At 46.3% G+C, this 13,949-nt stretch overlaps 2 protein-coding genes across 5 annotated transcripts in view; one reads left to right on the forward strand and one right to left on the reverse strand.

Annotated features, from left to right (window-relative positions):
* SLC22A23 (solute carrier family 22 member 23) overlaps positions 1-13,949 on the forward strand; it is a 182,148-nt gene that overhangs the window by 120,527 nt on the left and 47,672 nt on the right. For all 4 annotated transcript variants that reach the window (XR_012497347.1, XM_074335282.1, XM_019752356.2 and 1 more), the window contains exon 4: positions 8,616-8,784. Coding sequence is in view for 3 of the 4 variants with exons in the window: in XM_074335282.1 (XP_074191383.1) it covers positions 8,616-8,784 (169 nt within the window). In the remaining variant the exon portion in view is untranslated. The remainder of the gene's footprint in view (positions 1-8,615; positions 8,785-13,949) is intronic.
* The window catches only part of PSMG4 (proteasome assembly chaperone 4), an 82,107-nt gene that overhangs the window by 11,378 nt on the left and 56,780 nt on the right, over positions 1-13,949 (reverse strand). The gene's annotated exons all lie outside the window — the stretch shown is intronic.

The raw sequence follows: 13,949 nt of genomic DNA on the forward strand, positions 1-13,949 counted from the left end.
GGAGTTGTTACTTAACCAGGTACTGGAGACCTAATAGGTACTGAGCAGGTAACTAATTTGGTACTTCTGCTTTTGAGCATTAAAATGTCCATGTCTACGTATCTAGCAGAAGCTGGAATGTGATTTATAGGAAATATTTAAATTTTCGTATTTTTTATTTTCTCTTTTTCTTGATGGAGAAAACAGCTTTTTAGAGTCTTCCTACCATTCCTTCAGGTTGGCAGGTCCTAAATTAAAAGGAAAAGGCAGTTTCCCCTGGGAAGGGAAGATTTGGAGCTGTTGTGATAATAGCAACCTTTTACAGTCAAGCCCTAAAATGCTATTTGAGTCTACATGACTGGCTATTTCAGGCCTTCATGCTATAATAAAGAATTCCACAATCACATGTCCAGAGGTCTGTTTTTCAGGATTCCTGGGGCCCTGTGTCCTTGGCCAGGGCATTAATTATTGAGTGTCGCATTCGCTTCCAGGCCCAGCTTTGTTTGTGGCTGGAAGGAGAGGAAGTGCAATAAAGAGGAGAGAGGCCCACAGGTGTCCGAAGACGGGCTAGTTAGCCAGCCATTAGCCAGCTGAAGCTTTCTGGAGGTGTTCCCCTTGCTGGGTGAGACTCAAGTAGCTCAAGAGCCGCTTGGAGGGGCCTCTAGTGGCCTCATGTGGGCATCCGCAGCCCTCAGGCTGAGCTGGAGTCAGGCTGGAGGAAGCCAGTGCCCAAGTGAGTCAGGTGGCATTGCCAACCCCCTGGTCTCCCAGAAGACAGTGATGGAGAAAGCAGGGCAGTGGCTGCAGTGTGCTTCTAAGCTATTTGACTGATAATAGAGGAGGACTGTGGGAGGAAAGGGACAATGGCTCAGTTTGAAAGGACGGTGAGTTTAGAAAAGTGGCATGTATGGATGGTGTATGTCCTGTGCCACAGGGCTGTGCAGCTTAGTGGCAGTGGCCCAGTCAGCCTCCGTGTGGGCTTGCCCCTTTGTGGGGCGGCTGAGCCACTCAGCAGTGCCCTGTATTTTGATGGATTTCTCATTTGCCAGGCCATTCCAAGAATAGTGTTTAATTGCGGTGCTTGAATACAGTTTGGGGAGACTGTCCTGTCCTGAGCCTGTCTTGTCTCCCTCCTCCAGTGAGCTCATCCTGTGTGGAGAGGTATCTTGGGTCCAGCCCGAGTGACCTGGGGCAGTACCGCTAGGGAAACTGCAAGGGCTGGCTTTTCTCATCAAATAGAGTGTGCAAGAGAAGTGTTTTGAATCCTTACTGAGCTTATGAGGAGCAGTGTGTGTTTTTATCAGCTTAGAGGCTTGTTTTTCCTCAATTCAGACCTTTCTGCTTCTTTCCTGGGAATCTGGTCTATGAATTTGTGAGGAGGGAAAGGTGGGTCTGGGCATAGGGCTCATGGCTAGAATGAAACACTGCAGGGGAAGTTGGTGGCAGGAAGAGGGACAGCTGTGCCTCACCCTCCACACTGTGCCCTCACAGCCTCTGGAGGTCAAAGCCCCTTACCCAGAAGAGATTCTTCTTTCCAAGTAACCTCATTAGCTTTCCTTGAATAGCGGAGGCTATTGAAAAATAAGAATCCTATTATGTGGAGCTTGTACACCGTATCATTTTGTCGGTTCTGACCAAGTTTTCCCTAAAACACAGGATACTTTAGGTCCCATATGAATTCACTGGAGTTAGTCTCTTAGCGAAATAAGCCTACCCAGAGCCTCACCAACATGGCCTGAGGTCTGTAAGGACATCAGCAAATGGGAAACCTTCCATGGAGGTTAGCTATGCATCACTGTGCAGTGGGGAAGATTATTATTTACTTTATAGACCAGCAAACAGGAGTGCAGAGAGGTTGAGTGACTTCCTTGGCGTGAAAGAGCCAGGGAAGGACTTTCTCCCGCAGTTGGGGCCTCCGCCTGTCCCCTGCAGGGCACATTCTTTGTTCTCTGGTGTAAATATTGTCAGTCAACTGCATATTGCTTTGGTACTAGCCAACTCTGATCCAGAAAAATCCTGCAGGCTCGTTTTAGAGAAGCTAGGAACGCTTAGTGATGCCAAGAAAACAGACTTCAGCACGCATACACAGTTTTCAAATATACATATTTAAGAAAGAATAAGAATTGTGTTTTATTCACTTACCTATTATAGAAGGGATGGGAAATGTCTTTTCCAAAAATGTTTTTAATTAATTCCCAAATCCAGTGCACAGTTAGTATTTGGGGGGGAGGGGGAGAGGGGTGGTAAGAGAATGTTACAGCCTTATTCTCTGACTGGCACATCTGGCAGGAGTGCCTCAGACGTGAAGCATGGATGAGTTCTGCCAGCTCACACCAGCACAGAGCTGTCCCTTGCCTGGAAGCTTCAGTGTGAGCGTCTCACTATGTAACACGCGCTGGTCCAACTCTGCCACCCTCAGCCAAGGGGTCCTGACATGCAAATCAGCTGTGCCTGCTGGTGCTGAGAGGGCACACATCCATGATAGGCTCAGCTTTATATGAACAAGGGGTCCTTTTGTAAATAAATAAAGTTGTGTGAGCAAGGAGTTTCTAAAATCATTATTTATCATTGAATACCAGCAAAACTGTAGGCTTTCAAAATCCATCTGACTGAGCATGGGTGACAAAGAGGGAATAAATGAGAAAACAGAGGCGTTGGTCTCCACCAAAGGAGGATATTTTGCATGTTGAGGTTCTTGGTGGACATGCTCTGAAGTGTTTCCCAGAAGGACTTTGTTTTTCTTTCTAATAGTCACCTGACTTCTGGGTTCCTCTTGTAGCACCTTCCAAATACACAGGTTCCCCCCGAGGTGCCCTGTCACCAACCCACAGAGTTTGTAGATGCCACACTCTAGAGCTCCTGCTTCAGAGGTGACAGTGGAGCTGAATTCAGATGATAGAGCAACTTGGACCCACCCTTGGGGCTACACACCCTTACAACCCTTCATTCAGACCTCGTGGTTAAGTTCCGCTAGTATTGCTTTGATGCCATCATTTTAATTGGGAGAGTGTTTGAAATTTATCCCATATGCATATTTAAGGCCTCTTAGAGGCTCTTTTTTTTAATTAAAATTTATTGGGGTGACAATGGTCAACAAACTACATAGGTTTCAAATGTACAATTCTATAATACATCATCTGTATATCACATTGTGTGCTCACCACCCACAGTCAGTTCTCCTTCCATCACCATATATTTGATCCCCTTTACCCTCTTCTACCACCCCCCTCCCCCCCTTACCCTCAGGTAACCACTAAACTGTTGTCTGTGTCTATGAGTTTTTGTTTGTTTATTTGTTTGTCTTGTTCCTTTGTTGCCTTTAGTTTTATATCCCACACATGAGTGAAGTCATATGATTCTCAACTTTTTCTGTCTGACTTATTTCACTTAGCAAAATAATCTCAAAACCCATCCATGTTGTCACAAATGGCAGTGTTTCATCTTTTGTTATGAGGTTCTTTTATAGGATCATGGAATTTCCAAGCTGGATGGGGCCTTGGAAAGATGTTTCTCTCCAAGGTCCTTTTCAGATTGGCCCTCAAATTCCTGATGGGGAGGTATCGGTGGGACAGAGCACCCTCTCCCTAACCGTTGCCCTCCCAAAACAAAGACAAAAGGCATCATGGCATTTTCTTCTTATTGTAGAAGTTACAGAAATCCTTTCTGAAGGTAAATCTCATGTGTTGCCCCTGACTCTTCAGCTTTCTTCTTTCTGCCCTGCTCCCCTCTGCTGAAGGACGCCTATGCTGCATGTCCTCGCCTATTCTCAGTGCCATTGCATCGTCTAATCTGGGCAACCCGTCTAAGGGCCATCTACATACTTAGCAGAGAGAGTAGAAGGGTGCCTGCCACCTTCACGGCTTTTCACTTAGATGCCCCCTTGAGCTTGGCAGTGTCCTGTGAGGCTGGGGGACTGGGTCCAGGCCAGACTGGAAAAAGAAGCAGGGTTGGGAGGTATCAGACCCTACTGGCAGCACTGTGGGAAGGCACAGTGGCCAGCAGGACAAACAGCTTATGAGACAAGATTTCATGGGGGTCCTGTGTGACCTGGTATGGGTGCAAGATGCCTGACCTCTGTATCAAGGCTCAACCAGAGAAACAGAACCAGGAGGAGATACGTAGAAAGAGATTTTCTGCAAGGAATTGGCTTACACGATTGTGGGGTCAAGTTAGGCAGATCTGAAATCCGTTGGTCAAGCTGGCAGGAAGGGCAGCCTGGCAGTCGGGAATGGGGTACAATTGCCGTCTACAGGTAGAATGTTTACATCTTCCTCAAGGAAGTCTCAGACTCTTTTTAAGGTCTTGCAACTGATTAGGTCAGGCCCACCTAGATTATCTGAGATAATCTACCTTAGTTAAAATTAACTATGGACTTCAATTATAGCTATAAAATACCTAGATTACTGTTGATCGAATGCCTGGGGACTGTAGCCTAGCAATGTTGACACTGCAAACTGACCCCACTCCCTCCTTTCGAGGAGTGATTATTGGGCCGACTAATGACCCCTAGGCTTCAATGCCTCACTTCCGTCAGGTCTTCTTCCTCTATCACCTGAAGTGACTGGTCTGGGCAGCACTACTTTCTTTTCCTCCAAGAAATTAGTAAGAATCTGAAACCTTCTGAAAAGCAAATCTTCCCAAAGTTATAATCCTCTAAAAGATCTCCACTCCCAGCACCACGTTTCAAACAGAAACTGCAGAGGGGCTTTGGGGCTACTCCTGCACCCTAGCTGCTCAGACTGTTGTGGTCATGGTCCCTGTTTTGTTTTTCAGGCCAAATGCCTCAGTTAAGTCTTAATTGTGTGCTATTTAATTCTCATAGCCTTCAGTAATTTCTCTGCTTATCAACAAAGTGTATCACGCTTGTAAGAATAACTTTTAAGCCTTCTCCATTAAGGTGTTAGGGGAAAGGTAATTTTAACAATGGGAATTTTTGTTGTGGTTTTCTTGGATTCACTTAGTTCTGTTTTTTTAATTGATGAATTTTTTCTAGATCTAAGAGAATCTCCATGAAATAAAATATAATGAGAAAAAAGAGTGTAGACTGTCATTGTAGGCTATTTCCCTTTTTCAGTCTTTTTAGAACAGTCCTCAGTCCTACCCTGAAATTCACCAGATCAGGTGAATAATAAAGAGGTCAAGTGAGATCAGAGTGACTTGGCAATAATTATGTTATTGTATATGGTAACGATGCATAATATTAATACCTACAAAAGCTAACATATAGCATTTAGTGTATTCAGGCACTCTAAGCCTGTTTAATGCTCACAACAGCCCATTTTACAGATAGACTAAACTGTGGCACAGAACTCCTAGATGACTGAAGCAAGATCATAAGCTTGTAAGTGCTGGGAAAAGGATTTAAATCCAGACTGTCCGGCTAGCACTGTGTGCTAGACACTTGAGATATTTTTATGTTTGAATCTATGGTACATCACCTAAGATGATATTTTTTTGTGACCTTTAATTGTTTTACATAACAGTGGGGGGTGCTGCCCATAAGTAAAAATCTACTAAGATAACTTGAGGTTGACCCTATTGGCAAAGAAAGTGGCTCTAACAAATGTTGTGACACGGTGTACACCCTGGACCTTCCACAGGGGCTGCTGACCAGCTGGCAGTTCAGAGTGTCCGGCTACCTGTGGATAACCTTTTCCACACAACCCAGGTCCTGAGCGGGTGGCTGGGGACAGCATTCCCTGCTGGTGGCCGGCTTTGCCGCCTTCCAGGATCAAGCGCAGTGGCCCTGGTCAGGTGGCTCCAAGCATCTCCGAAGTGTGTGAAGCCCCCGACTCTTCAGCTTTCACACACTTCTTTCACCCCCTGCTCCTGTTTGCAGAGCTGGGAGCAGGCCCTTCCTGGGCAGAGAGGCTCCACCTGCAGTCCCCATCCCCTCCTGCCGCATGTGAGGACTTATTTGTGTGTTCTGGCTTATTTCTTCCTCTCTTCCACCTCAGAAAAACTGATTTCTCATCATCCAAAAGGAACATATGATTAATGGCAAGCTTGAAGTGCCTGCGGTTCTGTGATAATTGCCTTTTTTAAAAAAAAACATCTTTATAGCCACCTTCAGAATGTAGTTGATTTCAGGCAGTTTGAAAAGAATTTCTGTTGAGTCAAGGCAAAAGGTCATTATCAGCAAGTGTCATACCTGTGTCCTTTCATCAGGTCGCTGTGTTTTTCCATTGCCCCAGCAGGAATGTTGAAACACCATAAAGCTGCTGGAGTACTCTACATTTTCCTACCTGATGAAATAAGTAAAATCTCTGCTGGATTCCTACCAAAGCAGAAGGAGTGGAGAGGTCACAAAATGATTTTATTTATTCATCTCTCATAGATGTGTGTCTGGGAGGCAAAAACATTGCTCCTGCTTTGGGTGATGCTTTTGGTTTGGGGGAAATATAGTTAGCCAGTGCTTCTCAGCGAGTTATCTGGGGATCTTGTTAAAATGCAGGTTCTGATTCTGTAGGTCGGAGTGGGGCCTGAGCTCTGCATCGCTAACGAGCTCCCAGGTGAGGCGGATGCTTCAGGTCCAAGTGGTGAGGAGTTAGAGGACCTCTCAGACCACTTATAAGCGAGGAACAAGAGCAGCCCACAGAGGATAAACTACAACAATGGAATCATTGCCATATCAACAGTAATGCTAATATGTACCAGTCACAGCATCTCATTTGCAGCCAAGGGAGAGTTTGCCCACAGGAATGATTTTCCATCCACAAACCCGGACGTCTCTTCCCTCGGAAAGGCGTCTCCTGATCCTGGTGTGATTGTACATAATGTAGATTCGTGTGTGGGATTAGACGTCCCCAAGGGTGTCTGTGGTGAAATAATTGTAGTTGCAGATATTTTCATACTTACTGTATCACAAAATTAAAGAGAAAGGCCGTGACAAGAAAAATTGCAAGCTATGGGCAGCACCTGTTGTGGCATCATGAAGCATGATGCTACTTTGACATTTCCTCTCTGACTTTGTTTAAAGGTTACCTGCGGGCCAAGTGCTAAATTTTCTCATCTGGTACTAGCTGATGCCGAGCTGGAGACACTGAACTTACCCAGCCTAATGCCGCTTTCTGGTTTCCATAGCAGCAAATCTACTGCATGCTTAACCTACAACTGGTAGTCTTTTCTAAAGAGACCCCAGCCTCTCTATTATTTCTAAGAGCCTCAGTGCCAGACCTGGGGTGACTCCTGGAGCCCTGCTGGGAAGTCATCTTTTAAGTGAACCTGGCCTGTGCATTGAGAAGGACAACATCACCATCAATGGCCAGGAGACGGCTGTTCAATCCTGTTTTCTTTATTAAATGGCAAACATTCTTTATACGCCATATTCAGTGAGGCCAGGTTTGTCTCTCACTCACCGATAGCTAGGATGATCTGTTTGTTTGTGGCAGAGCAGAAATGGAAATTCTGATGACTTTATGATTTTTTCCTACAGACGAGCTGGTGTATGTATTTGCTGGCGTGATGTCCTCCCCCTGTTAGGGCTGATTCTATCCTTGTGGCCAAGTGTAGTTTGTCTGTTCTCCCCTCTAATCTGCTCCCCTTCTTACTGCTTTTCAACCTCCTACTTCAGCTCTGGTCTCTAGACAATAAACAAATAAATTTACATGCTCTATAGGAGAAAAAATATGTAAAACCCAGCTGTCTTTCTAGTATTGAGGACCTTCATTATAGGAATTCATGTAGTACATCTGTACTGGTAGTCACTTGGGTGCTACAATTTAAGGTTTTGTGACCATCTTTTTATCTCAAGGTCAAATTAAAAGCATAGATTCTTGCAAACAGGAGGGAAACCTTCTGAATGGTGTCCTTCCATTCAGGAGACATTTAGTAGAAAACAGACACTGGTTTTGTTTTGGAGCCATGAAAATGAATCAGACCCATCCCTGCTGGAGGAGCTATCTCCCTAATCGTCACAGAGAAAGGAATGCACAGCATACCCATGTCACAGTGGGCAGGAGAATTCCAGTATGGAGGAGAAGCTTCCGGTGAGATCATTACAACATGATCCGAGTCGGCTTTATTGTTTGGGTTTGTCTTGTTCAGATAGATAAGCTGCAATGCGACTCAGTCTGTCTTGGTGTCACCATTGAGTGGGTTGCCTGGAACTCAGTCCTAAGGAGCCCTGGAGTCAGGACTAGCAGTGACGGTGCAGGTGGGTGGGAGTGAGCAGATGGATGTTCCTGGTGCCCTGTCCCTCGTACAGCATGTAGAAGGAAGAAATGGCATCAGATGGGCATCAGAGGGGACCCAGAGGGGATCCACTCTGCAGGGAGCTCAGCGGCACCCAGATAGCAGAGGACGTAGGACATGTGCTGTAAACACTCTGTCCCCATACAGAGCCGCATGTCCTAGTTTCTGGGTAGACAACTCCGAGGAACAGCATCCTTTTGCCACCGACTTGTTCTGCGACCTTGAGCAATGATCACCCCCTTCCCAGTGCGGCTGCAGCTCATCTAACTGTAAACGTGAGGATCTCATGTTGACAATCATATAGGGCTGTGGTGGCAGCAGCAAATAACAGCGATTTTACGGTTCTTGGCTGGTTGAGAGGTACACTGGCCCTGGTGCTCCCACGGCGCCCCCAGGCCATGGGGCAGGACGCTCATTTCTCTCTTGTCCCTTCTGTGTTCCAGGAATAGAGCTGTGCCCCCCTGGAAAACGGTTCATGATCACGATGGTGGCGAGCTTCGTGGCCATGGCGGGGCAGTTCCTCATGCCCGGGCTGGCCGCCCTGTGCCGGGATTGGCAGGTCCTGCAGGCCCTCATCATCTGCCCCTTCCTGCTCATGCTGCTCTATTGGTCGTGAGTATCCTCCCCAAAGGCTCTACCACCTGATGCATCTGCCAGCGCTTTCTGAAGGCTGCGTCCTGCCACCACCAGGCAGGAGACAGATGAAGCACAGGACTTAGGCCCCGCTCTCCCCCAGACTTCCTGCTAGTTTCAGCTTGTGTTTTGTGAGGGAATGCTCCCTTTTTTTTTTTTTTTTTTGTTTCATTTTTTAAGCATAGTATCTTGGGAAATGTGCAAACATACACGAAGTGTACAGAAGAGTAGAATGAGACGCCAGGTGCCCTTCACCAGCTCCGGTCATCTGCCCTCCATCAGTCTGGCTTAACACCTGCTTGCTGGGTTATTTTGATGTGATTTTCATGAATGGATTTGCAAAGGAAGAATCCTTGTGTTGGGAGGGGGCAATAGGGAGATACTCCAGGAGTGACTTAGAAAAGCCCCCTTATCTCCTGTAGACGAGGGACGGGCAGACTGTAGCCCGGGGGCCCACTACACTGGCAGAACAGCTGCAACAGAGGCTATGTGGCCTACAAAGCCGAAAATTTTTATCTCTTTGGGCTCTATTTTCTGTAAGTACTTAATATTTACAGAAAAAAGTTTGTCCACCCCTGCTCTAGACAAGTTCAATAGGACTGTTAGGGCCATGTGTGACTTTTCATTTTTGGCTTGTTGACTTGATGGGGGAGAAAAACACCTACTCATGCTAGTCTGGGGGTATGACCTGGGAAACCAGATGTTTTAAAACAACCCAGGGGTTCATGTGTAGCCAAGGTTGAAAACCACCACACTTAATGCAGGCTGCTTCCTAGGTGGTATTATTATATATAACTCTTTCCCACTTTTAGTTTGATATGTAGGTTCAGCCCGATCCATCTGGCATAATCCCCTCCATCAATTGTTTCTTAATGATTTTAGCAGCCATTGATAATCATAAGAATTTGTGAAATGCTGACTTTCTAATTCTGTTGTTCTTTCTGCATTTATTAGTGATGATCGAAGAACTTTTTCTTACCAAGTTTTTAGTTACCCTGAAATATAGTTTGTATAGGAACGGCTGTATGGACAATTACTTCTTTCCTTTTATTTATCACTTTTTAGAACAATGAATAATAAGTTAGTATCATAGTAAGTTTCATAGGCAGTCAATGAAGTGCTTTTTTTAGTAGTGATTATGAACCCATGAGTTCTTATATTTTGTGTATTTCCATCCATCGTAGATATTAATTATATTCAAATTATTTAATATTTGGGCAGTGAGTGTCCCCTTTAAGTTGTATCCTGTGTCATTTTGACATGAATCCAGTATTTCTTTGATAATTTCCTTACTTCCAAGCCCCCCAAATGTACCAGCCTATGTTTTATATTTTCTGTCTCATACCTGGAATTAGTCATTTCTTAGCAGGAGAGATGTTTAGGGGAAAAAATGAGTGTGCTACCTTTTTATAAATAACTCTTAAATTTCCCTTCCCTCACATTCCCTCTCCATGCCAACACCCTTACTTCCCCCAAGGAAGTAGAATCTATACACGTACAAGATACTGCCATGTAGATTATACATACTGTACTGTGTTTCTGTTGTTCAGTCACTAACGAAAACCAAATGTCTGGCAAGAAGTCAGTCAGTTGTGTCTCAGCTGGGTTCATTGGAGCAGAGAGGGCATTAACGGGGCCTCCTTTTCTAAGGTGCCAGGGAGGGAAAAAAGCACCCACCTTCTAACTTCATCATGCTGGGTGCCACCACCACACAGGTAGTTGATCCCCCAGCAGAGAAATCAGGATGAACGGTGAGCAGAGTACAAGTGCTTTTTCCTCAAGGGCCTGACTTTTGCTGACTGTATCATAAGAACCTCAGCAGCAGCGGGGAGCCAGCAATAACGGATGAAAACAAGGCCACTCGCTCGGGAGGCCCCTCATCACAGCAGCTGCCCAAACTGCGCTGTTCTCCCAGCAGCTCTGCCAGCCTTCCCAGCCTGAGCTGGGACATCACAGCCCCTCCCACAGAGCCCTGCATGTTTCAGGACATCCCGTTCCCTCCAGCAAGGTCTTAACAGGCAAGGAATGAAATCGCTTCCCCAGAGCAGGACAGAGTGGGCAGCTCTTCCACTTATCATCCAAGGAAGCCTTTCCTGTTCCTTCCCTGGCCACATCCGGAGCTGGGCTGTGCTTGTTTTGGATTTCGGGGCATGTATTTATTTAACAAATATTTGTATCGTGTTTACTCTATGCCAGATGCAAAATGCAAGCACTAGACAAAGAGTAGATCATTCAGTCTTCGTATTTCATCACCCCATTGTATAGATGATAAAACTGAGGTCGCCCAGCTGGCCCTTAAACCCAGGCCCACTCTTACCGCATGCCATGCTGCCTCCTGCCTTCCCTCAGCTTCCATCCCTTGTCCCACTAGGACGCTTGCCCTGGGAGAGGAGCCCCATTGCCCTACAAGATCCTCTGTGCCTTCTGGCATCCTCCCACCCACCTCCTCTCACTTTCTGACCTGCACAGCCCCCAAGGGCACCAGTGCTGTGCTGTCTGCCGACCCCTGGAGGGGCTGGAGGCCTAGGGGGAGGGCACAGCCTCTTGGAGATTCACAATCCTATAAGGGCAGACGGTGTCTCATCACCTCCAGGCTATGAGTGTCAGCCCAGGCTCTGCTCCCACCTGTCCCAGGTAGGAGGACACCTGACAGGGAGAAACGGCAGAGAAGGGTTTCCTGGAACAGGTCTGGGAGCCTGTCCCATGTGGCAAAGGGCTGGGGTTGTCTTATTTTTTTATTTAGAGTTAAAAAAGAAATTAGGGTTTAATGACAGACAAGGTAAGATGTTCATTTATTTAAATACATTGGAAAACCTAAGGGAAAAAAATTATTTGAAACACACAATTATAAAAACAACTTTATGGTGAAAATGGCATCCAGGGTACTTTGATAAGTAAAATATGTGTGTGGACCGACAGATGGACAGGTATCCTGAGGCACTGATACCACGTAGTTGCAGCGCTAGCACCTCAGTCTAGGGTAGACCTGCGATACTCGTATGTGTAACTTCTATGGTCATTGTCATCCTTATTTTTATTTGTATCCTTATTTAAGGTCTGGCCTACAGTGAGTGCCCACTAATATTAGCTACTGTTATTACTATTATTATATCACCTCTTAACCTGTGTGGAAGCCTGGGTGTAATGGGGGCAGGTAAAGGAAGTCAGTAGTGAGAGATGCGTTATTGCACCTTTGCCTACCATCCTTGAAAGGCTCCATAAGAATTATTGGCTTTTAAAGGCCACTGTGGTAACTCCCATTTTCTTTATCACCTTCTTAATTACCATCCTCCTCCCATCTGCTGCAGTAGGAAGCTCTGCGCTCCTGAAGCCTCTGTTGTTTGACAGGATGAACTGGGCTGCTGGAGGGAGGGAGGGAGCTGCAGCACCAGCCAGCAGGACCAGCTGTTGATGACAAAGTATTGAAAGCCACTCACTTTCCTTTAATGAGCAGGTATTTATTGTGTGTACCCAGGGGGCCCAGCAGTGCACTTGGTACTTTGGAGTAACTGTAAGAGTGGTACATTAACAAGGACCATAAACCAAACTGTTTGGCACAAGGTCACCTAGACACAGGGTCTCGGGTTAGAAGCAGTAACCACAAAGGGGTAGAGAGTGGCTGAAGAGATCTTCTGGTCCCACTGGTGGGCTAGACTGACAGGGACCCTCCAAACACACATAGAGATGCCAGATAAGATACTACATCAGCCAAACATATACACAATGCTGAGCTTCAGTGCAAGAAAGGGGAATTTCCAGGGCCCAGACCAAGGAGAGCATTCAAGCAAGAGTGGACACAGAGGCAGCCCGCAGGACATCTAAACCAGAAGGAGGCCTGAGGAGCTTAGATTTTAACACCTGCACTAGAGGCTGGAGCTGAGATCTCTTATGCACTTAGGCCCCTTATGCACTAGAATTGAGCCTCTTAGATGAAGCTTGGAGTTAGACCTGTCAGTGATAACAGAGCTAGAAAATCTTTGCCTACCACAGGGACTCAACTCCGAAGCTGGCTGACTGCCTTGGACTATGGGCGGAAAAAGTTCACCCTTAAGGCATTTGAGCCTTGAAGTCTGCACCACACTTGGCTGTGTGTCCCAAATCCCAACCACTCTCTAAGGCTGAAAAATTAATGTATGAGCCAGGGAGTTCCTTAGGCTCTCAAGGTCAAATATGAAACCTCCTATGGAGAAGCCCTGGGGTCAGACACTCAAGACGCACATGGAAAAAAGTTCTTGCGAAGGATGAGTTCACAGGCAGAATTCACAGAGCCCATGGGGATCCATTACGAGGGCCAAAAACTATAAACTGAGAGTCTGCATCTTAGGAACTCTAGAAAATAGAGCAATCTGAAAGAGAAGTTAGTTCAACTAATTTATTAAATAGTAACCACTACCCCACACCAAATGCTATTCTAGATACTACGTATTCTAGATACTGCACAGAGATATGAGCAAATCTCCACTCACTTGAAACATACCTTACAGTAGGGGTGTGGGGCTGGGAGGGAACCCACTGACCATAAACCCATAGACAAGCAAATAACATGCTTTCAAGTAACCAGCACTATGAAGAAAATGAAATACAGCAATGGAGTAGAAAGGAACTAGGGTGCGCAGGAAAGGCCTCTCTGAAAAAGTGACATTCCAGCTGAGACGTAAATGATCAGAAAGAAGAATTCACGCAAAGTTCCGGGCGGAAAAGTGTTCCAGTCCAATGGGAACGATCTTTACTGGCTCTCACTTGGCTTTTTCTGGAAGAGGAAGAGGGCCAGTGTGGCCGGAACATGAGGGACAAGGTGGGGGCGAAAGACTAGCTTAGTCACAGGTGGGTCAGCCCCACATGGGGCCTGGAGCCCGATAGGTTTTATTCTAAAAGCCGTGAGGACACATTGGGGGTTTACGCAGGACAGGAAATTGTCCCGTCCGTGCTCTGAGAAGATCTCGCTGTCTGCTGTGTGGCTAATGGTTGTGGAGCGGGGGAAAGTTGGGGCAGAGGACGACTGGCTGCCACGCTCGTCTGTGAGAGGTGCTGTGGTGCCTGCGCTATGGGGTGGGCGGGATGGTCACCTGAAGAAGTCTGATCTGAGATATATGTATCTAGAAGTGGCCCCAGTAAGTCTTGCCAGTGGATCTCCTGTGGCACAT

The sequence above is a fragment of the Rhinolophus sinicus genome, linkage group LG06, assembly GCF_036562045.2.
Source record: "Rhinolophus sinicus isolate RSC01 linkage group LG06, ASM3656204v1, whole genome shotgun sequence".
Taxonomy (NCBI): Eukaryota; Metazoa; Chordata; class Mammalia; order Chiroptera; family Rhinolophidae; genus Rhinolophus; species Rhinolophus sinicus.